The sequence below is a fragment of the Thunnus thynnus genome, chromosome 11 (assembly GCF_963924715.1).
Source record: "Thunnus thynnus chromosome 11, fThuThy2.1, whole genome shotgun sequence".
In the NCBI taxonomy this organism is placed as follows: Eukaryota; Metazoa; Chordata; class Actinopteri; order Scombriformes; family Scombridae; genus Thunnus; species Thunnus thynnus.
The window spans coordinates 21,558,680-21,584,377 of NC_089527.1; the positions used below are offsets into that span (position 1 = coordinate 21,558,680).

General features: G+C 41.1%; 1 protein-coding gene across 1 annotated transcript in view; it reads right to left on the bottom strand.

The window, feature by feature from the left end:
• The window catches only part of LOC137192817 (NALCN channel auxiliary factor 1), a 102,410-nt gene extending 84,366 nt beyond the window's left edge, over nucleotides 1-18,044 (bottom strand). Inside the window, exon 1 of the mRNA XM_067603772.1 lies at nucleotides 12,439-18,044. Coding sequence (XP_067459873.1) covers nucleotides 12,439-13,170 — 732 coding nt within the window. The 5' untranslated portion in view covers nucleotides 13,171-18,044. The remainder of the gene's footprint in view (nucleotides 1-12,438) is intronic.
• Between the last annotated feature and the right edge of the window lie 7,654 nt (nucleotides 18,045-25,698).

The following is a 25,698-nucleotide window of genomic DNA, read 5'->3' on the forward strand; positions in this document are numbered from 1 at the left end:
GTTGAATGTGACTGGTAGCAGGGATGGCTTTACATTCATCCTTATGCTGGCTTCCCTCACGGACGGTGGTTTGGCTAACGTTAGCTACAGCCTGGGCTTCAGCTGGGCCTTTGTTTTTTATTAGCCAAGCATCATTACTAAATTATTAGATATCATTACTAAAATGATATCTAAGAGGTTAGAGACATATCTCCCCCTGCTGGTCAATCTCGATCAAACGAGCTTTATAATTAATGGATTGTCCTCCAATAACTTAAGGAAATTGTTTAACATAATCCATTTTACTAATATAAATAAAATACCAAGTCTGGCAGTTTTGCTCAATGCCATATCTATTTTGTGTTTTGGATAAATTTGGTTTTGGTGCTGTGTTTATTGATTTGATAAAAATCACTTAATAAATCTCCCAAAACTAGGATTATTACTGATGGGATTACCTCTAATCCTTGCCATTTTTATAGGGGCAACAGACAGGGATTCCCAGCTAGCCTCACCCTTTTCATGCTCACCATCGCACCATTGGCTGAGGCCATTAGAGGCTACTCTAATATTGGTGGCTTTTAGGTTGGCCCCGATATGCACAAGATATCACTTTTCACTGATGACATTATCCTATTTCTAACTAATCCTGAAAACTCCCTTTCCCATCTACAGAATCTACTAAAATCATATAGTTCGTTTTCTTGATACAAGGTCAACCTTGACAAAAATGAAATTCTGCCACTGTCTGTATTTGATTATAACAGTGTCAAACATAAGTTCCCTTTTAAGTGGTCACCTGTGGATTTCAAATATTTGGATATTTTTGTGGATAGCAACCTTAAAAATCTTTACAAACTCAATCTAGCCAGCTTGTTGCAGAAGCTGGGGGAGGATCTGAGAAAATGAATAGATTTGCCAATCACCTTACTGGGCAGAATCAAAATGAATACCCTGCGTAGATTCCAATAAATGTTTCAGTCACTTCCGATCTATGCCCAACAACATTTTTTCCCACTCTCAACAAATTGATCAGACAGTTTATTTGGCATGGTAAGACTCCAAGAGTCAGCATGGACAAATTGAATTATGACAAAGGAGGGCTGAAACTCCCTAACTTTCAAATGCATTACTATGCCGTCCAATCCAGATTTTTGGCACAGATGTTTGATAATGGCTCAACATTGAAAAGATAGAGATGAATGAGGAGACATCAACAGATTTGCTGTATGAATGGGATAAATAGTCAATTAAAACTGTAACAGATACCCCTTTAATCATCCAGTCGAGTTCAAATTTGGTACAAATTGCATGAACTGTTCAAATAAGAGGGATTCCTTTCACCTAAAACCCCTTCATGGAGAAATAGACTGCTACCAATGATCTTTCAGAACAGTATCTTCAGATTATGGTCTGAGAAAGGCATTAGTCATGTAGAGCACTGCTATGAGGAAGAAATCTTTATGTCCTTTGAACAGTTTAAGTTGCTTGACGAATAAAGTCTTCTTCAGCTATCTGCAACTTCGCAACTTTATCAGAGTCAACCACAAAAGCTGGTGGAATTTACCTACCATGACATCTGTGGAACAATTGTGTCATGCTGACCAACCATTATTTAAAACTATCTCTAGAGTGTATAAAGCTCTTATGTCGAGTTTTAGTACCTGATCTGGACAGATCCAGACTTAGATGGGAGAAGGACTTGGGAATAAATCTGGATGTCGAATTACGGGATGACTTGTGCAGAGATGGTGTCACCTCAACTTTAAACTCTAGATATAGATTGATACAATTTAGCTTCTTGCATCAGCTCTATATCACCCTATATAAACTGCACATATACAACTCCAATATATGGCCCTTTTGTTTTAAATGTGGCTTAGATGATGGAACACTCCTACGTTCTACTTGGCAGTGCCCTAAATTTCAGGGGCTTTGGCAGGGGGTATGTGACACCCTATCCAGTATTCATGGTGTTGTCTTTCCATTGGATCTGGAGATTGGTTTATTGTGTAACTTTACTAACTTCAACCTTAAAAATGCTACGCTACAAGGCTCACAGAATTTTTCTGGCAATTACTAAAAAATGTATTGCTTTAAAATGGAAATCAGATGCCCGCCTCCCAACTGTAATGTGGCTCTCTGAAATTAATAGCTGTACAGCCCAAGAGAAAATAACATACTATTTGAGGAGAATGAGAGAATGAGAGTAAAACATTTTACAACATGGAAACCTCCCATCACACCACATTGACTGTGCCTCTGTATAGTCTTCCTTTATTGAGGATGTGCTTGACCGCGTGATCCTTGAGGCGAGATGTTGCCCTGCGCCTCTAAATGTTACTTTGTTGTCATTGTGGACGATGTCTGTTTGATTTTAATTTTGATTTGTTTATTGCTTGCTGTCTTGTCGAAAAAGCAATAGGCCTGTAAAATATGTTTTTAAAAATACATCAATTATGACTGAAAACAATTAGATTAAAGCATAATATGTTTTTTCACACCTGTTATACTCTTGTTATACAACTATAAACAACCTTCCTATGCTTTTATGTCTGACTATCACCACTGGTCGACTGCATATCAAGGCACTGCAGCCACAGCTGAAATAATTGATTGATCAATCAATAAGTCAATCAACAGAAAGTTAATCAACAACTATTTAGGTGGTCATTCTATCATTCCAGTCATTCTTTAAGTAAAAATGTCCAACAGTCACTGGTTCCACCTTCTCAAATGGGAGGATTTGATGCATTTCTTTGTGGTTTATGATAGTAAATTTAATACCTTTTAGTTTTGGACAGATGGTTGGATAAAACAAGACATTTTTCACAATTTTATAAAAATACAAACAGACAAAATAAGTAATAGATTAATCGAGAAAATATTCTGCAGTTTAATAGAAGTGTATAATAGATTAGTGTATTAATAGAATAAAAGTATTAGTATTTTAACAAATTAGTAATTTAACAAAATTACTTGTGTGTAACTGATAAGATTTTTTTTCAAGTAACTTGACCAACAATGCAGCTAAACTGACACTCTTAGCTTAGCTTCACACTTAACGTACAGATGTGAGAGTGGTATTGAGCTTCTCAGCTCTCAGCAAGAAAGTCCATAAGAGTATTTCCCAGAATGTCTAACTGTTCCTTTAAAGCTCCTATCACTCTTCATACTAAGTTTATGACAAATAACAATTGAAACGATTACAACATGCCATGCACTCATAAATGCACACATGTGCTTTCACTCAGCAGACAGACACACACACACACTCATCCATTGACAGAAACACTAGCCTGATTAAAATGGAAAGGATTAAGTAGGACCAGGTGCTCAAATGAATTGTTTGTATAAAAACCTAGAGAAAATACAGTATGTCAGGGGATCTGACACAAGCCCATCATGCTGCACACATCACTGGGTATTCCCATAATCTAACCATTCTTTTGTCATTCTCTCTCGCTCTCCATCCCCTCCTCTATTTGCTGCTAGCGTCTCATTGTTATCAGGCTCATGTGTGTGGTGGTGTTGGCATAAATATAGGTAGTGCAGTCTGTAAATGGGCCCATACCCGTGCTGCCACAACACAGGTAGTGCAGGTCTCTCCCCTCTGTGATTAAAGAAAGACACTGCTGTGACACACATAGCATTTGTAGTGACCTTGCTTCAATTCAACAATGGTACCTACCAATGGTAACTTCAGGATTTGGAACTTTGACTATGTTTATCATAGATATCATAACAGCAAATATAAATATAAATAACAGAAAATACCATAAAATAAAGGGTGGGAGGTGCCTCCCCACGGGTCGACCTGTCTGTCATAGACAGACATGGTGTTACTGGATCTTCCGTAGTGGTCACATCAGAAGCGATTCCCCATAGTGAAACACCTCATTCTGTTATCAAAAAACCAGGGATTACATTAAGTAACCCAACGTTTTATTTCTTTGATTACTTAATCATGATAGTGATTGCTGGGAAATACTGCTGTCCAATGTCTAGTGTCTATGTCATGTGACAGTTATGGCCCGTCATTACAAGCCTGTGACACTGGTACACAGTGTGTCTGCTCATGTTGTCTATGTACAGTATGTCTGAGTTTATAGACATGTGTCTGCATGTACGTGTACTATTCTTCTCTCAGAGTTGTGATCTGCTCTCTCTGAATCATTACATGTTGCAAGCACCTGAAGATGATGATGATGACTCAGTAATGTGAGAATGTCACCAGAGCCTGGGAACTCTGACTGGTTTCTGTCTCTCTTCCAGTGATGCTCAGACTGTGGCTATCTCAGCACACTTAACTATCACCTCTGTCAGTTTCTTTTTGTTCTCCTCTTCTAGCGGGTAATTTCAATTCAATCCGGATGAAATCCAAATGTGATGACTTAACCACATAGTGTATATGCATCTGCATTAGCCAGATCACACGTCTGATCACAATCTGTTTTGGTTCTCCTGAGCTACATACAAATCAGGTTCAGCCCTCCAATACAAATGGGGTCGTAATGCACTTGAAGTTGTTTGGTAAAGCTAAAAAACATCCGAAAAATAACTGTAGCATTAGCAGCTTACCTAGGTAGCTAACTATCCATCCATGCATGATTCACATGAATAAACTAGTAAGACCAAAGCTTTACACGTCATTACAGGCTCTCACTCAAACTGCTCCCTCACCAATATCAGATCAATGCTCTCTCATCCACACAGATCATTCAGCGGTTGCACCAATCAGGGATCAGATGAATGCTATTGCAACATGTCATGTCGTCTGTATGACCTTATGTTCTGCTTTCTTCCTGTTGCTTTTGTGACTGGAAGAATGCAGGTTAATTTCACTTCACCTGTCATTATCGCAGGGGACAGGCTCTATAAGTAGCTATTTCCAGAGTGCTTACTGACACTTGTGAGGACAAAAGATGAAATAGCCTATGTGTCTTGGAGAGACTCGTTATACCTTTTTCAACATGTGGTGTACTATGACACTATAAACTTGTTTAAGATGGATTCTGCAGCATCAAATGTTGTTTTTCAGCCTAATCTATCCAACTTTTGCACAGCCACCAATAATTCATGTTATGGGCTATATTAAGTATTGTGATAACCATGACAGTGTTTATTCTTTAACGCACATTCATTAAATTATTTAAGATAAATTTCACATAAAACACCCTGTTCGGCTCAAATTCATTCATTATTCAAATGCCTTTACTTGTAGGAGTGATCATAACTGAAATGTTTTGTGCCGTTCCATTCCATTTCTTGTCCGATGTGTACAACACCAATTAACATCTTACTGACGTTACTCCAAAAATAGTAACTAAATAGCACATACTTCACTCTCTGCGTAAAATGACTTCCACAGAGCTGCTTCAATGAAGTCCTGATTAAATGGATTCCATTTTCATCAATGACTCATTCCACTCAAAAGAAATTTCTCTTGCCTTCAAATAATTGAAGTCTACAGATCAATGTCATGCTTACACACAAGAGCTGAATTAACATGCGCATCTCAGCACAAAAGGAGAACTTCAGACCCGAAACGTGAAACTGTCTAATCTAAAGTCATTGTCCTTTTGTTCACCGTCAAATAACACTGCATGAAATTGAAGTGCCAGATACTGTATCAGCTAAATCCTCGAAACAAGTGCAAAATCTGTTGCACACAAGCATACTGATTATTGTTATTAAGCCATGAAGATGCTGATGTTATTATATAGATAGAGACCGCCGTTAAACACCTCAAATTATCATTAGTTTATATGAATAAATGCTTTTTGTATAGAGTCAGTTATCAGTAGCAGCCATTTCCACTCCCTCTAGCCCCTTCTTTCTCTTCACTTTGTTACAGAAAATCAAACAACACATCACCCACTCATCAAATCATTCAACTAAGCATACCAGTGAGAAAGAGAGAGGAGAGACAGATAGGAAGTGTGCATTTGAAAAAGTCATCATTTGTTTGTCATAGATCTGTCTGAACTGGGTGAACTTGTATCTCAAGTGGAGCAGGGCTACGGCCTACAGTGAATGTGCCTGGTGCATGCAGCTTGTTCTTGCACACAGGCACAAAACACACATACATGCATGGACAAGCACGGACCGTTGTCTTTACTTTTTCAGCAGACCTACAGTAAATGGTACCCACGCACGAGGCAAACAGGACCGTACTCCTCCATGTATTAACTGGGTGAGGAAAATGACTTTTTCAGAGCAGTGGCCTGCAGGAGAGATGGAGGAAGAAAAATATGGAGAGAAGGAAATGGGTGCGGATGTGTTGATTGGAGCTGAGGATGAAGGCAGCGAAGGAGGGAGCTGTATGGTCTCATTGTGCTGCATAGACGGGGAATAGAGGACAACAAGGAGTTGTCTCCATGGGAGTACTGCTGTGTTCTCCTCGAACAGACACATTCCCTTATCTCCTGCCTGGGGAGAAACAAACACTGGCAGCTCATATGAAGGGGAGTTTCCCTGGATCTATTTGAGCTGGGTAGAGAAGCAACAGAGCCCTAATTGAATTTGACTAAAAGAGAAAAGTGCAGGACTTGCAGGGAGCCATGCTGTCTATGCAGATAGCAGAACAATCTGCGCATTATGTGCTGTGTCAAACCCTTCTGTCACTTAATTTATATAAAAAGCTGTCACCCTTAACAAATATAGTGTAACATGTTTTCTACCTCTGCATGTCTAGCTGTCCCAAACTTAGTGTATAATACGGACATAAACACTGTATATTATATCTGTTCTATGTCACTTTGATGTGAAATATCAGGACATAGGCATTACATTTATGCACACCAGTGCAGGTAATGTACCGCATATAGCTTTGATTTTGATTTATTTGTTATGTGTATGTATTTGAAGTGTTAGTTGTTTGACTGGTTGATTATCTCAACTAATATTGGGAAGATTGCTATGAAATTTTGTACAGACATTTATGGTCCCCAGATGATGTATCCTAATGATTGTGATGATCCCCTCACTTTGTGTCTATAGAGCCACCAGCAGGTTGACACTTCCGGTTCAGAGTGGAATACCTCACCACTGTTGGATAGATTGACAAAAACAATGTCACCACAAGGTTGATTATTAGCTGTTCTGGAGCTTTTGTCACACAATGTTCCTCAAATGATCATAAATGAATTTTCAATCTCAACTTTTAAGCCAATGTGGATGAGCAGTCCTTCAAGTGCTCAGAAAATAGAAATTTGAACTTCTACAGCTCCATGAAAACTGGGCAAACTCCATCTGCTGAGGAAGATCATAATACAATCAAAAGCTCCAGAAGAGCTACTATTGAGCTGCATGGTGTTTTTTCCCCCGCTTTGTCAACTGCTGTTTGCAAGGTAAAGAATAAACTTTCAATCTCAATTATTTGATGCATTGCTATTAAATTTGGTGCTAACAGTCATGTCCCCTTAGGGATGAATTTTAATAACTTTGGTGTTCCTCTGACTTTTAATGCAGTGCTATCATCAGGTCAATTTAAATTTGCCCAATACTTTGGTTTTTGACATTTTCATTAGCCACAGCTGTACTTTGTGTTTCATGCTAATTAGCAAATGTTAGCATGCTAACACGCTAAGACAGTGAACATGGTAAACAACCTACCCATCAGTATGCTAATATGATCATTGTGAACATGTTAGCATGCTGATTTTAGCATTTAGCTCAAAGCACAGAGCTGTAGACTCTTGTTTCTACTTCCTGTATGTCTATCCTGTTTCTCCCTACATCTCTGGCTGTTTCTTGTGCTGATGTAATTAAAAAATGATTTCCTAGAGACCAATAAAGTTTTAGCTTATTTTATCTTGTTTAATTTTACTTTGACATACAGTAAGACTCATGAGGGGACTTCTTGTAATCCTGCTTTATTTAATGAAAATGTACAACTCATCCAATCGTCATTGTGAGGTTAACACATGAACCCAAACAGCTAAATTAAATGTGGACTTAACTGAATAGTAGAAATAGAGAGTGAGGGGGGGGGGGGAGAAGGTGATTGAATGAGCAGAGGACCGGAGAGGCTGGGTGAAGGAGCTCACAGAGGGATCTGTGTGGACAGGCCTGTAATTGAAGAGAAGGAAAGGACCTTAACCTAGATCAGTATCTATCACTCCAGCAGGAAAAGAGAGCTCAACACCCACATTTTTCCAGAGAGGGAGAGGGAGAGCCGAGCCAAGGCCCCTGATGGGAAGTAAGTCTATAAGGAGGAGGGAGAGAGGGATGGAGGTGATGTGGAGAGAGATACTGGACATGTGTCCATGTGATGCTGGTTCCTCAGAGCTCTGACACAGATGGGAGAAAGACAAAGAGGGAGAGGATGTGAAAGTAAGCAAGAGACAGTGACAGATAGAGGGAGAAAGAAGATCAACATGTTGAGACGGAGCCCTGGAGACACAGCCACCAGAGAAGCAGAGAATTATGGGAGTGCAAATTAAATTACACCGGAAGGGACAGTCAGGTCTGGACCTGCAGGAAACACTGCACATGGGGCTCTTTGTGTGTGAGCGTGTGTGTGTGTGTGTGTGTGTGTGTGTGTGTGTGTGTGGGTGAATGTGTGTGTGTGTGTGTGTGTGTGTGTGTGTGTGTGTGTGTGAAATAGACAGATACAAACAGAGATCAAAAGGTGTAAAGATCAGGGAAAGGATACAGAAAGAGACGAACAGGAGGAGGAGGGATACAGTGTAGCAATCATCTATTCATTTTTGCCAAGCACACATAAAACAATCATCCTTATGTGATTATGTGATTATGTGTTTTCTTCTTCTCCTGGTGATTATGTGCTGATGGAAGTGGTGTACTGCACAGCACTGCACTGAAATTTTAAAACTATTGAACTTTTAACCCAAGTTGTTTCGATCTTTGTCAGTGCAGCCAACGACTGTTCACAATAATGTGAACTTCCGTTAATGCTACATGCCTGCATGCACATGTGTACAATTAATCATGTTTTCATTCTACCATCTAAACAAATTACATGTAACAAGTCCACTAAGTCCAACCAAAAAAGGGTTTTTGTCAGGGAGCTCTAAGTACCACCAGGCTAGGTACGGCCCCCAACAATTTGCATCATTAGGCCCTTTTTCAACATTAACAATGACTCCTTTCAAGTCCCAGTAAGCCATGACAGTGTGACAGCAAGCCAGCATGAACAATACCAAAACCCTGAAATTGAAGCAGAAATGGAATTCAGTCAGTCAAAGGCAGCATCTGATACTTAAACTTTCCAAGCCTGTCTGTGGCTCGCAGCCCAAAGCCCTCATTCCTTCTGAACGTCTCGTAAATCTTTAAAAAATGTCTCACTAATGTATAGTAATGTCCTAAAAGAACTGGGCATTCAGTTTTTATCAAAAACTTTGATCTAACAGGAGTAACCAGGGTATTTGTTGGAGGCTATTTTCAGCTGCGGATTAATACACATTTGCAGCACTAGTGAGTATTTATTGTAGCAGGACAGTGTACTGTAAGTGGACTAACTAAAAATAACATACAGTGACAATGTGCATGTCTACATAATGGCTCATTAATGTGTTTTAATAGTTTTTGGGTAAAAATGGAGGTCCAAAACGTGTCAGAAGGATCAAAGTAGAACAGTATTATGAACTTTATAAATAAATAGTTCATATGTCCACTGCAAAAAACTCAAACTTAGCCTAACATCTTATTGACAGTAGAAGGTAGGGAACGCACTTCTGAGCATTTTGTCCAGTGAAAATGCAGGATCTGATGCTGCATTTATATCTCACATGATGAGGATCTGTTCATTGAAGCAGATCCTGCCCATACCTTCTCTGAATTGTATACAAGTGCTGTGCATACAGCTTAGCAAGTGTAACCTAACTACTTCAAATAATCTATACTGTATGTAACAATTTACCTAACATCAGGACCTGTATCTCCCAGGATACAGACACCATTTTAGCGTTGAAAGATATTTTGTCAGCCCTCCTTATTGAAAACCCATCCCTTAGCTAACTTATAGCGAGCTCCAGTTGTTTAGTGAAGTTTGGTTTGGTCATACATGTATTTTTATGTTAACTTCACAAAATGTTTGTTTTATTGTCTGCAGTATATACGTCACTTACACCAAACACATATCCAAAAATATAAGTGTGATTTATTTGTTTTGTAATGAATTTAAATGATTTTCTAGCTTAACTAACTGGCAAACTCTACTAACAAAACTGACTTTATCATCACCTTGTAGGCATTATCATTAAAAATGAATGCCCATGAAGATTAGTAGACGAGTTATGTCTTTTCACATGTGCACTGTTTGTGTGTGTACTGCCTATTGTATTTTTCTGTTACATTTAAATGCACCTCTTATTTAAACATAAGCTTTTCCATTAGTCCTTCTCCTTTCTTCTCATCTAATTCCTTATGTGTTCACCTGTCCCCTAAACTTATACACACTGACAACACACATCTGCAGCACACAGGAACACCATATGATGCTACTCCTATTTAGGTAATTCAGGTCCTATTCAGGTAAACTGCTTGAAAATAAGCCTTGAGTGGTAGTTAGAAGAGAGGGGTCTGAGATGAGAGGAATAAGCAAAATAAGAGTGAGTAGCAATAATGATTGTTTCAAGCTGTCTAATGTATTTATTGTCCAGCAGAGTGGTTCCTCAAGGAGCAATAGTTTGTGATGCAGGCCTGGGGTGCTGTGCTTTCACAAAGGTCACTTGAACACTGAAGCAGATTAGCAATTCAGATTGGGCTAAAGGGGCTAAAAGGCTGCTGTAGCACTGCCTGAGTCTTATTACATTAGCGAAGGGTAGGAGTGCAAACGTACACTACTGATTAGATGGCTTAAGGAGGAAACAGCTATAAGATGGTATAAGAAATATATTCACTCTCTGACAAACAAGCATAACAATAAGGTCTGACTCTCAATAAACAAACATAAAAAAAGCATGTGATCCCATTGTGAATGTTTATCCTCAGTATATCCTTCCATTGATATCCTTCCTCACAAACACATGGATTGATGGACAACATCCATTTTTATAGAAAAGAGTTTGGGTTGTTTGATCATTATGATGGATTCCCTGACCCATGTTATGGTACTGTTGTGGTGATGATGCAGCTCCCTCAGCTTTGGACACATTGAATAACAACAGTCATAACAATTCCTCAAAAACTTTCATGTTCAAAATGAGACAATTGATCAAGCTACAGTTTATCAAACACATCAACATGTAACAACACAAGTGAAAAGTTTATCCACCGAGCACAAGTACAGCTACAGGTAAGTTTGTGCAGCATAATAATGCATACCAGATAGAGTACAAGCCAGACTAACATCATAAATCACTACTGTCCTTTTCAGGCCATGTATTCACATTCCTGAGAAGCTCTAACCATACTTTCGGTGATTCTCACTCATTCTTGGATGACCACTGTATTATATATTTTCCATCTCTCAAGTGTGTCAGACAAACAAGAGCTAATGAACCCACCTGATTTGACAAATCAGTTTCTCCACACCTATGCATAAACCAAGACATGAAGTTGGCCATGGTCTGTGTGCAAATAAAGTCAACTAAACAACCATGCTTCCCTGCCATTCTAATGAACACAGTGGCTATAACTTAATAATTACACAGCTAAATAAACAAGCCTTTCGTGGAGCCTTCTTTCAGCACCATGGACAGCGAGCACAGGAGGATGCACAGCTGAGGGGGAGACAGGCCTTCTGCAACAGTCCAGTGCACATCAAATGAATTCAATTCAATGTGTGTGATTCAATCAATGTGTCTCCACCGTGTTGTTGTTTACAGGTAAGTTTTCATTGTTTAACACAGCTGAGTGGGCCTTGATTCCAAGGTAAAACAAGACTAAGTGTTGAATGAAGTAGACCTTCGTCTGCTGGGGTTGTATGCTGTTGACATGCACAACATGTACTCCAGACCCTGAGATATATGCTCTGATGCTGCCATGTTATTGGAACCACCAAATTGGGGACATTGCAAAGCCTGGATTAGGTCACTTGCATGCTATTAACGATATTGAAATGAGCACCACTCAACAGCCCTCTCTCCCCTCATCTCACAGAGCTGTGGTACAAGCCTGGCCCTTAGTCCAAATGTCAAACGTCAGCTCCACAGTCACAGTTCACAGAGTAGTCCATATTAAAAAGATTAGACTTGGAGAGCCACAGAAAGAAAAACAGGAAAAAAAGAGAGACAAAGAAGGATGAAGGACTGCAAGAGTCCCTGTTGACTTGTCGCCTGGTCCCCTCGAACCATTTTCATGTGTATGTTTGTGAAAACCTTGACAGGCCAAATGATGCAGTTGGTAGCCTTAACTCTAAAAAAATAAATAAATACTAATATACGGACAGATATGCCCAACGGTTGCCATGACGACTGTGAACCCATCCCCTTAAATGCACTTTTGTGTGTGTGTGTGTGTGCGCGCGCGCACTCGGCCCCCTAGTCCTACCTTGCATTCCTCCATGCACGTCCTAACCGAGTATGCATCCGTCTCGTATTTCTGAACCAGCAGCTCAAACTCCCGGTAGTTCATCTCCGCCTCCTGGTCAAGAAGCTGGTAAGCCCGGACGCACTTGCTGCATCCCAGCAGATCCACTCCCATGTCCATATCCAGGGTGCAATTCAAATCGTCTGGACTCGTAAACCCGTTAAACAAATCCAAAAGTGAGTAGGAATTACAAAAAGAAAGGTACAAATCGCTCAAATTCACGTACGCCAACTGTGTCCCCTTTTCCCCTCCATCGGAGAGGCCCAGGCACACGGTCTCCGCGTCCGTGAAAGTAAAGCAGTCTTTGAACAGACTGTCGGGGTGACAGGTGTCCATTCGCCACAGAGGTTTGGTAGAATTCCCTATAAAAATAACATCTTGCTCTCTGGCGAGACGGTAGGGGTCAGGTGATGTTGGGATATGGTGTCGGTGGAGGGAGTTTTGGTGCTCGCCCATGTCTGTAATTGCAAGCCCCTCGTCCGATCGCTTGTCTCGGGTTCGCGTCAGTTTCGCCTCGGCGCAGAACCACAAGTGATCAGAGAGCAGGACGGTGATGAACAACAGAGAGGCCAGCGACAGTCGCCATCTCTGGGCCCGCTCCGACTCGGTAAATGGCTTCTCGTTCTCTCGGGGTGCAAACCAGTATTTTAAGCCTTCATCATGCTGCCGACGCATCCAAGCACCCCTGGTCATATTTTAGGAAAGTGCTGCCCTGGCCGACTCCACCGCGGGGACTGCTCTGCCACAATACTCATTGACTTAGGGGGAGATGGGCTCCGGTTGGTTCTCTTCTGTAACGGTGGGGTGCCGTGCCTCCGCCGGTCCAGGGCGCTCCTCTATCGCGCCCGCAGCAATCGGTGCTATTCCGATCCAATTAGCCCGCCCGCACAGATTAAGCTTTGCGCTGCCGCATCCCGGTTCTCCATGGCTCACCGGGGGGAAACGGCGTCCTCTTTGACCGCATGCCCCCCTCTCCCGTCCCTCCCGGGTTTGTTCTTTCGTCAGGGGCGCAGGGAGACCAGCTGTTGCGAGCCTCTCGATACTGATGCTGCGCGTCTGCCGCCGTTCGGTTTGCAGATTCACTTAAAGGAAAGCAACGAGCCCTTTCGATGCACGCTGGCTGGTTTCTCTGTCCCGTACCTGGGCTGAAAGCCTAGAATCCTTTCTCCCGTTGGCCATTGTCATCTTGGACCTCGGTTAAGTTGCCGCCATGTTCGTCTTGAAACACTTTTTCGGAGAGCTGGGTCTGTTTGCGTCATCTCCATCGTTGCGATAGCTCCATCGTTGCGCAGTGGTGGAGCAGCTTATTACCTAGCTATATGCACACACACACACACTCACACACACACACACACACACACACACACACAAACACAAACACACACCCATACACAGGGAGGCAGAGAGAGAGAAGGAGAGAGAGAGAGAGAGGGAGGGGGGAGAGCACAGGCACACATAAAGGTGGTTAAGGGTGTTTTGGCTTTCCACTCTGCTGTTCATGAGTAATAGTGCCCAAATATTGTCTTGGCAAACACACACTTTTGGCGACACCTTGCTTTTGGTGCAGGATAGACGGGAGTCCATTCACAAGCACAACAATGCAGTTAAGACATCACACTCACTGTTTCCATATAGTCATTAAGATTCACTGATTGGGTCAATTTCATACATTCTGATATAACAGCACGTTTGTCTTACCCAGGTTTAAGGCTTTGAAAACACTGGAGAAATATGAGCAGGTTTGAACAGGTGGAAAGCAGCTGAACAAGCACAAGCAACAATATCATGTTCCTGTTCCCTGCAAATAGGTCCCATCTTATCAGTTGTGTTTGGTCAGTGGGTTTAAACATGCATGTTCCTATATGCAATATTCTTCTCTCTGTCTCTATGTGTGTGTGTGTGTGTGTGTGTGTGTGTGTGTGTGTGTGTGCGCGCGCGCTCTTAGGGGCTGAAAGGAAATTACAGTATTTATCCTCATCCTTAAACCTACTATTGTCAGTGTATATGGCTTGAAGTGCTACCAAAGAGACAAGAGAGTGTTGCTTAATGTTAATGGGCTGTATATTGGGGATAAGACAAGAGATGATTACCTGATTAATTTCTGTTTAAGGCAGAGTGGGAGGCAGCTTCTACAATTTGTTGTTGAGGGGGTGCTCATCTAACACCAATCCAATTAGTTTTAGTGCAGCCAGCGTCCTTCTGCCAAAAGAGAAAATAATGCGACAACATATTGAATAATGCAGGCAAGTAAATGCACACATTATATATTGTGTGAAATATTTCTGTGGGACAACAGCGATGAATTTCAGCACCGTGAATAGCTCAAGACTGCTGTCCTAGTTGCCTGTGTGGAAGCTACACTTTAGTTTCCTGTCACAGAGGTTCACTTTGTGAAACTGCCCTCAAATAGAAGAAAATTGCTCTTTATTCCCTCTTGCTGTGTTGTTGATGGTATTGTAACTTCTGTTGAGTGTACTCCAGAGTTATTCAAACTAGAAGATGTTGGCTGAACTTAACACCTGACAAAAACTGTTAACTGTTAAATTGCTTTTCAAGGACAAAGTCACTATTGTAAGCCACTTCTGTCATGTGGTCCTGAGTGGAGCGAACAAGTTTTGTCACTAACAGAATTTCTGATTTATCACAAAATGTCAGCTGGTGCTCACGAAAGGAGATTCAATTTGCTTGCTGAATCTGAACTCCCATTCCTCTGATCATAATGGAAACTGAAAGTTTACCATGCAGGGGCCTGGACTTTTTTGTAGGACTGGAATTGACACCGCGGATGGTGTTATGGCAAACATCTGTTGTACTGTTGCTAGGGGTGCTTGAATGCTCATCATTCATCACTCACTGTTCTCACGTTATATCACTGCAGGACGCTGTGATTATGCCTTGCGGGGATAGATGTCCTACTTCGACTGAGATTGTCTAGTCTGCCTTTAACTGCCATTGCTTAGTTTCATGCTCTGTCTTTGACCCGAACTTTGTCGTGTGTGTGTGTGTGCCAGCCTCCTCCTGCTCTGTTGGTAGACATATGGATAAAGGGACCATTTCCAGTTCTGCAATTCGACTGGTTTGAACTGAAAGCCTGACTTATGTCAGCACCTGAGAAGTGGCCAATCAACAACATATGGAGTGTGTGTCTGGCACAGCAGAGAGTGTCACACCACCCCCAATACTTTCGTACCTGTGTGTTTGCGTGTGTGTGAAGGAGAGAGAAGTAGTGTGAGTGAGACAGAGCCAGGCACAGGGGAGAGAGAGAGGAAGAATGAGAATATGTCTGTGCGATGAATGCAGATTGCTGGCCCTTAAATCTGGAGCCATCACAGTAACAGTAAGGGCTGGCAGACATGACTCATCCACGATCCATGCTGGGGAATGTGTGTGTGTGTGTGTGTCCTTTCTGAAACAACTGTACATACATGTGTAGAATTGATTGTATTATCTCATTGCACTGAGAGCTCTTGCTAAATCAAAGGTAATTTGCACAGTGGAGGGCCTTATCTACTTTTTCAGTTGAAATTTCTAGGAAATCAAAAGCAGATATAAGTGCGTCATTCAATATCAAAACCCTTTTTATATCTATCTTTACACCATTGTCCTGTCTGGGTTGTCAAAGGTACTTGAAAGTACACGTATCATTCAGATTAAGTCAACAATCAGCTCAACAATCTATTTATAAATGATTTCGAAACATATCCAAAATAACTAAGTGCAAGGTTCAGTGCCCTTTTACTCCTCACTTTGATGCTTTTTATGTCTTTCTGATCCTGATCAGATTCTAACTATAAAAAGTAACCACATGCTGTGTTGTTTTTTATGAGTCATACAAGAAGCTTATACTGATGCTGAGAATGTTGTTTCTTTGGCATTTTGCTCCTGTAACATTGTCAGACTCATAATGGGCAGTTTTTTTTAAAATCAATGCAGCTGAACCATTATCTTTTTTTATTCAATGCTATTTTTTTTTGTCAAAACCTAGTACCAGCATTACCCACAATGCAACTTGACTTGATTCCCTTGACTGTACAGGCAATTTATCAGACTTTATGCAGCTCCCTCTAGAGCCACAAAAGGCTTTATGCAACTTTTTTTTCACATATGCAGTCGTACTCCTCACAACCTACCGACAGACTTTGATGTGTAAAACCGGTGGAGTTCCCCTTTAAAAGCCAATATTACATTAGCATTAAAAGTTTTTGTCAAGAACTTTTTGCCCCCGGATGTTCACCACATCATCAGTACATTGTGTTTCCCCAGCCGTCAGCATTCCTGATGGAGGGAGACAGAGAGGAGAAGACAGGTGGTTGCTAGACTGCACCTACTGACAGTCAGAATGGGGTGAGAGGGAAAAAAGACAGGTGACATCATCCAACTGTGCACATGGCCACTTGCCAACTTGTGTCAAATATACAACCTTCACACCTCCTACACACTGTGTCAGCATGGAAATTGACCTCTTTTCATGAGTCTGTCACTATGTCTGGCTTTAGGATGCATGCACTCTTTATTCTCATTCTCTCCTGCTCTATATTTGTTTTTTTTGTGCAACTCCTTTGTTTTTTTAGTTTTGCCTTCCACGTCCTCAATGATCTATCAGCATTTCTTTTCCCTTTCCTGCTGCCACTTTCTCTCCCCTTCCTTCTCTCCCTTCTTCTTCCACTCAGCTGACCCTGTGCGACTCCCCTGATATAACTCTTCCTTAAGCTCTATCTCACCATCAGCCTGTCTTCCTCTGTCTCTCAATCTCACTCTCCTTCTGTGCTTTCATCTGCCTGACGTCAGAGGGGGAAAAAAAGAGACGGGCTCAACCTCTCTGATTGGTCAGAGAAGACGACACCCTCAGCCCTGGCTTGCTGTCCTGAGTAGATGTTACAAACTGATGATAGAAGTGTGAATTTAGCTTAATATATTATCCCCACTCAAAAACAAATGTAGTTTAGTGACAGTGTTTGTGTGTGGAAAAATATGTTTGTATCTACATGTGTGCACATATAGGAGCACATACATGGCTGTTTTTGTTTATCTTCTCATACGTGGTTACTCTAATGCTCTGATTTTATGCCAACAAATTTAAATATTATTTGAGCATGAAAATTCACTCTGAGCCTTTGGAGTGGTAGTTTGACAAAATAGTACTAACTCAAGGTCAACCAACTGGCTTTCAATGGCATCTCACAGTCTTCATCATCACAAAAGTATGGAACTTCTGTCACAAGATAACAGGTAGTAGCATATGTAATAACAATATAATTATGAGGTGACGCTTTTTTTTACAGTTCCCTTAATTTTATACTAAGTTCCTGGAAGTGTGCAGGTATTTAATAGTTGATTTTTAGGACATTTTACAGAGAGGGTGGTGCAATTTGGTACAAATTATAAAAGAAAACTGAAAAAAAGTGTTAATTTGGTTGGCTAAGTTGGCTAAGTTTAGTAGTTACGTCATTATATTTGGGTTTATATGGAGTTGTTAACTTGCATAATAACAACTACATAAAAACCCAAATATGAGTGTTTTCTTACCAACTAAACCGACTTAACACTTTTTTTCTATTTTTTACTTATAATTTTGTAACAAATTGCACCACCCTCTCTGTAAAATGTCCTAAAAGTTAACTGTTAAATACCTGCAAAATTTCCAGGTAATTAGTGTGAAATTATAGGACCTGTAAAATTATTATTTCATAAATTATTTTATCTTAAAGGAGCATTGTTTTCACAACTTTTAGCCTTTACAACTTATATCATGTATACTCCTGTATACTACTATGAAAAATTTCCAAAGGATGCTATATAGTTTTAGGTTCTTTGATGTTTTTTGTTTTTGTTTTTTTTTTTATGTTCCAGGGAGCCATTGGTTTCTGTTCATCCCTGTGTGGTATGAAAATCAATTAAAAGAGTCTTGAAATTTGCTTGACTTATACCATAATATGTACAAGGAATGAGTCAATCACTCCTTATCCATACCTGACTTATAATATCAAAATATATTAAATCATCAAGTCTGCTTTAATATTTCCCGTTATTGTTGCTGTTTCAATTGAGTAGTCTATACTGCGATGCCTCATAATTGGAATACACCTCTGAAAAACATAAATTCATACCTGATGTTTACTGTGATGGATTACACAACCAAAGAAAGTCTCAAGAGACAATTGATTTTCAGCCATACAGAAATGAGTGGAAACCAATGGCTGCAGGAAGGTGAAAAAAAAATCATTTACAAATCTGAAACACTATAGCATGGTTTGCAAAGAAGCCAGCAATGATGCCATGAAGTATTCATGTATTCACAGGTCCTTGCAGGTGTGTTGAGGGTGAATTATGAAACACATTCACAGTGTTCAGAGTGTTCAATTGGCCACTGGGATCAAGGAGGATTAGTCCAATGATGGAGATACCATCATGCTGTTCAACCTCCCACCCCACCCAGCACCACCCCTGCTCCGCCTCCGGGTTTTACTCTCCTGATCGATTGACTCGCCCCATTTCCATTCCAGGAATCCCTCAGCGGCTTATCAACACAGCTCACTATCCCAAGGACAATGCCTTTTCCCATACCCATGGTCTTGGATCACTGGTGTATATTCCCATCGAGCAATCTGGATCTCTGCGTTTACCCTGCCTCCAGCTTCAAAGGAAATATGCCTGTCAGGAAAGGCAGCTTTTACCCTGGCAAGGAAACATATGGAATACAAATACAGTACATAGTAGAGGAGGCTTGTTTGTGTTGGAATAAAATCTACCCATCTCAGTGGTTTTACATTGTTATGTGTATTAGTAGTATTGTTTGACTCGTAACTTAAAACAGTTTGTTTATCCCCTCTTTATACCCTCTAATTGCACACAGCTGGGTTTTTTTTATTGTGCAATCTGTAATGTTTAAAACATTCTTGTTGAGAATATCACATGATGCCACTTTTAGAAAAAAAATTAACAGTTATATACGCAAATTATTGTTGATCATTGCATGATTAAATGTTTTTGTGCGTTGGAGTATGTTTGTCTTCATCCTCTCTTACCCTGATGTTACATCACTGATGGCCTGAGACTGTATCCTGATGCTCACAGTCTTTACACAGTCTTATTCGTGGGAGATGATTGCTCTCTCTGAGAAAAGACCAGGGAGCTTTAGAAATGATAATTAGTGTGTTAAATAGTGGGTTTAACACTTACTCCAGTTCTAAGAGCATATTAGTTTAAAAAGGCTTTGCCTCTTTGAGCAGCAAGTAAGATGCTTTTTGCTGCAAGATTTGTATGGTTAAATTATCTTTAAAATATAATTTATGATGCTTATAAAGAATTGATGAAGAGTTGCAAGACTGTTTTTCATTTACTGGTCTATGTCTTTGATCTGGGGCTCTACTGGAATATCATTGCATGTCTTACAGTTCAAAATCCTCCTTATTTATTGTATACTGGTCCTTTATGCAGCCCCTCAATTCAGCCTCTGTCTGAAATAGGCCGTTTTAGCTCCTGTCTCTTTAAGGTCCCCCTCCCGATGAGCCCACTCTGTTCTGATTGACCAGCTCTCTGAAGCTGCCCCTCGGCAGATGTCATAGACTGTATATGAAGATGGACAATGCGTCTCCAATATATAAAATTTCCAGGAGCTGCCATCTTGCTTGTGTGATTTCATTTGCAACCAGAGTCTGCACAGTAGAGTCGGGCAACGGGATGACAGCCCGTGGGACACACCCCCTCAACTTGACCGACAGCTGTCCTGCCACCGAGAGCCGAGTGAACCTAGGAGCCACGATGGAAGTAGACCAGCCAAAACCAGTCGGTAACTAGCAGCTACAGCTGGGAGTGTATCACAAATGAAAACATACATCGGCGTCTTCCATCAGAAACTGCTGCGGTCTCTCAGCTCGTCTGCCATGTCTGACAGAGTTTTGAGGGCAGCTATCAAACACAACTGTCAATCATGACATCACATCCCCTTTTTATACCATCAAATAACTAATTAAAAATAAACATATCAGAAAAATGAGCCCTTGAATATAAATCAAGATGATAAGAACTACCTAAAATGACAGAAACCATTTTTGACATGCACTTTGATTTTTTAGGTTGGCACAACACAGAGGGGGCAGGATTTATGACCAATACTACAACCAGCCACTGGGGGGCAATCAAGATATTTTGGCTTCACTTTTGGGGACCTGTCATGTCGTCCATCTTAATATACAGTCTATGGCAGATATTCGCCAGATGCGGAGGTTGCATCAACAAACCATGAAACAAACTACAGTAGTAGGATTTCACTACTTTTTCTTCTTCTTTACTCGAAATGTCAGCTTCTCAAATCTGTACATGTTCGACCCGAATTCCAATCCAAAATATGTGTGGACAACACCGACAACACATGGAAAAACCATAGCAGCAACCTTGGCAACCAAGGCTATGGAACAGATGGCTGTTTATGGGCATGTCTGATGAGCATCAGACACATCAACAAGGTAGAAAAAAACATTACAAAGGAACCATCCAGAGCAGGTTGAGTCCTGAGCTTTTGACTTACAGGGAGCATTTCTACATATGTTAACCTCAAGTTTTGGAATTTTGACCATGTTTATTACAGATATTCAACATTATAAAAGTATATAAATAACAGAATACCAGAAAAAGCATAATATGCCCCCTTTAAGAAAAAAGATTCAGCAAAGCAAAGAAAAGAGATCTGTCAATACAGAGATACGTGTCACATTTCTAAGAGATGTTTCATTCAAGGAGCGTCTTCATCAGCAACGAACCTGTGGGCCTGCTTCCTCCAGATGGAAGGAGTGGGCCCCTGTAACATCAGCTTTAGCCTGAGTGTAAACAGCAGAAGGCAGGATCTGCAGGAACTCCAGGGCTGAGAGACTGAGGCTCCACACTCCAGCAGAGAGAGATGAGGCCAAGCCCAAAGGGTTTTTTGTCACCAAGCACACCTACTGTCAACACCAACCTGAGCTGGACCAACAGCGCCTTACTCTTTCTCAGTCTCTCTATCCATCCCCACCTCCTAGTCCTCTCTCTCTTTACATTAAAGTCTACTGACTTAAAAACAGAGATCAAACCGGTTTGAAGTGCCTGTCCTGCACCTGCACAGAGCTGTTGGTATCATTTGAATTCAGTATTCCTCATGTGATGTGAGCTCACATAAAATTTTAATATGCTGAATTTAAAGGACCAGTGTGTAAGATTTAGTGGCATCTAGCAATGAGATTGCAGTTACAACAAACTGAATACCCCTCCCCTCCCCCCTTCCAAGTGTGTAGGAGAACCTATGGTACCTGCAAAATTTGCAAAAAATGCAAAAGGCCCCCTCTAGAGCCAGTGTTTGGTTTGTCCGTTCTGGGCTACTGTAGAAACATGGCAGTGCAACATGGCGAGCTCCATGGATGAGGACTCGCTCCCTCCGTAGATAAAAAAGGCTCATTCTAAGGTAACGAAAACACAACAACTCTTAGTTTCAGGTGATTATACACTAAATAAAACATACTTATGAATAATATATTTCATTTCTGCTAAGTCTGTTCTATTAGATGCCACTAAATTCTAAACACTGCACCTTTAATGGCACAACAGATAGGAGAGCTTGAATGAACCATTTATTAATGCAAAGTTTGGTAAAGGCTCAGTGTGTGAGCAAGGGAAATGAGCCTGGCATTTCTAAATGTATTTGCCTCTCACTAATCTGTGCTGTCAGAGAAAAGCACCTCCTGATGAAAGGGATATGTCTGCTGCTGGATCCAACAGGAAAGTGGGGGGAAAAAATGTGTAGTGATGCCTTTGAAGAACTGGGAATGAAGTTAAATCCTTGCTAACATGGAATCTTAGCAGCCTCCAGTGCCGATGCCCAGTCACCTCTCATTCCTGTTGGACTGGTGCGTTCACAAGAATAAAGATACAGCTACACTATCCAGATTGTGCCTGGGATGAGGCTGGAGAAAGGCCAGTGTAGCTAATCCCCCAGCCTCATCTCTCCTTCCCTCTCCTCCTCTCTTCTGCTAGGAGTGTTAGTATGCTGAGTCTTAAAACATCACCAAGCAGTCCCTGCCACAGTGTTAAAGCACAGCTCACAAGGTAAATCACAGCGAGCCATACCAATTCCTTCTCTTCAGTCTCTGTCTCATTCACATCATCTCTGTCTTACTGTGTAATTGCTGATTGAAATTGGAAATTTCTTAGATCATACATATATCAGAAAAGATTACATATTTTACAATGAAAGTGCCATTGCAGCTTTTTTGGCTGCCTTTTTGTTTCTTGACCAGCTTTGCCATTCTAGTGGCTCTGTCTCTATGCTGTCAGTTGGTGAGTCAGCTGGTAGGTCCACGACTTTGGTCCAGACAGAAATATCTAAATAACTATTTGATATCCATCCATGCTCCCCAGAGGATGAACCCCACCGACTTTAGTGATCCCCTGCCACTATGAAGCTGACATTTGTGGTATTGACTGAAATGTTTCAACCACTAAGGAATGTCACGTAATAACATTCTTATGACATTCTTAGCAAAATTTTAATTTGGTCAAGACATTGGTTTATGACTGTGTTTGGTGCCAATTAGCAAATGTTTGTGCATGTTAGAATGAGCATATGGTAAACATTACCTGCTAAACATCAGCATGTTAGCATTGTCATTGTGGGCATGTTAGCATGCAAGCCTAAGTACAGCCTCACACAACCCATGGCATGACTGTAGACTCTTTGTCTTGTTATCATTTCACTCAGTTCCTCACTCACCACTCTCAAAGGCGTTCTTGTTTGCATATAAAGCCAAGGTTCAATCACTATCTTAACTTGTATGCAAGGTGGTGTGTTCTGTGTGTGGGCCTGTGTGGCACTATGCCGTACTCAGCCTAAGCCCTTACTGTGCGTCATCTATCTGATCACAGAGACCAGCCGACCTCAGATGACTTTGCAGACACACTCTGCAGTCTACCAGTCACGTGCGAATCTCTCCCTCTCTCCCTGTGGTGGCTTGCTCTACTTCTGATCACAGCACACATCTGTGCTTCTTCTGGAACTCTGAAATCGACGCCCATAAGTGAGACAATTAGAGGAGGAGAGCCATCCATTAGTGACTGTTCACAAGTTGCTTTTTAGATGACCCGCTGTAAATTCAGTTAACCTGAGATGTTGAACCTGAGATGTTCAATGTAAAGTTTGTTTCACTTTAAATTGTGTTAGCCACCCATTTGCAGCTCTGCTAACTGCTCCCTAAAAGCTACTTTGATGTGAAGGAGGCTTGCCTCCCCTACAGCAGCAAGTCGCAGCACATACACTGATGACCTCCTTCCGTGCTAAACAGCTAACCTCTTTTCTCTCTTGGACACTTATCCCTCTCTCTCTCCATAAGTAATGCCCCTCTTTGTGAGGCTCTGTAAATATCTACCACAGACTGAGTAAAGTTCAGTAAAAGGTCAAAAGTGATAAATTCTGTGCGGGCTCTGTCCTCTGTGTCTCAGGGTAAAACCAGAATATGAGAAAGTACCCAGTGTTCCACCTCAGTGTATCATGGTTTCATCAACTGAGAATATAAGACAGGAGCAACATGATCTGCCTTTATTTTTTCCACCACCTTTCTTTCAAGCATGTAAACCATTGCTGTAACCATTTAACAGGCCCTCTCAGCAATGATCCATTGAAGAATATCAATTCTTCTCACCACGGTCCTCCAGGCTTGCCGGAGCTGTGATGCATTGCACCACTGAGATGCTCGATTTGAAGGGAGGAGACTAGAGGTGAATAAATGATATGCTGAAATTATGGCTGTAGTTAAATCAATCAGCAAAGAGAAGATTGTCATCTGATTTTGTGAGCTCCCATCATGCAGTGGGGGTAATTTATGGGGTCACAGTGGGGTCATGGCTGTAGCTGCAGGGGTACACTGTAATCAAGCGGAGAGCCGAGGCCTGTGGGACATAAATCAACTATGTGAATTGCCACTACATGCTGCTGGGTGGTGAACACACACACAACAGAAATACGCTATAACTCATTTATCCAGGTATCAAACACTGTCATCAGGATGCTCATGTCCACACACAGATACAGAACACCATGCTCTCTGCTAATTCCTCCCATTAACAGTGACATTTAAAGATATCTCCCCAGTGCACAGCCGCCAGTGTAAAGTACCTTTTCATTAAGCTCTTATTGTGTGGGCCTCAGGGGTGAGGAGGGGAAGTGCCTAGGAGTGTGTGTCTGTATGTGTGTGGGAAGGGGGGAGCAACAGAAACAGAGACTATGAGAGAGAAAGAGAAATAGTTTGAAACAGACAACAACCCAGAGCCAAGTGTGGGGATAAAGAGGGGAAGATGAGGAGGGGAAGCAGTGATATATTGTTCAGATTCACAGTTTAAACTCCAGTCTTTAAATCAGCAGGCTCCCTGAGCAACAGCTATTACGCTGACTTACTACAGGGTCATACGACTGAAAAGGGAGAGAAATAAGACGCCAGATACGTATATCACAACATGGACTTGTATGTTGGCCTTTCCACCAATCATTCTTGTTCCTTTTCTGTCTCCTTAGTCCCATTTCACACAGCCTTCCCCATGCAACAATTTCAATCTAGAGGACTGGCTGTTTTGGAGTGGGTAAACATGTCATGTTTTGGTAATCGGATGCTGGGATAAAATAACTGCCTTTACTTTGATTTTATAGCAGCCACCTTATGTGACTTGCAATGTGCTTGATGAACTTATGAGTGGTACTGGTCAGTCAGTCTGGTGTGTTCGCTAGAACGTAAGATGGGTAATTGTTAAGCCTGTAATGCCTAAGACGCATTGTTTGGTATAAGTAGACTTATTTACCCCAACCAGGCTATTAACCTTTATTTGCAACTCAGTGCTGCAGGATCTGTTTAGAGCATGACCTGCTGACACACACAGATGAATAAGTACCTTTCTCTCCCACTTGTACACATGAAGCTTTGCTTTCAAGGCAATGATACATTAGTAAATGACAATATGTGTCCTGGGTATTTACAAGACCCCTCATTCTATTGCATTCCATTCTTGTAGGGCTTGTAAGCACTATCAGTTTTATTTATTCATCATGAAATTTAATATTTAAATTAGTCTCTTAAAGATAAAGACCCATTTTGTAAGTGCTCTAGATTTGTGAAGGAGTCAACTTCTGTATTATGACAACACCATTATGTGCTGTACATTTTGCTATTGATCAATCTTATTTATCATGTCAGATTATCAAAGGTCAAA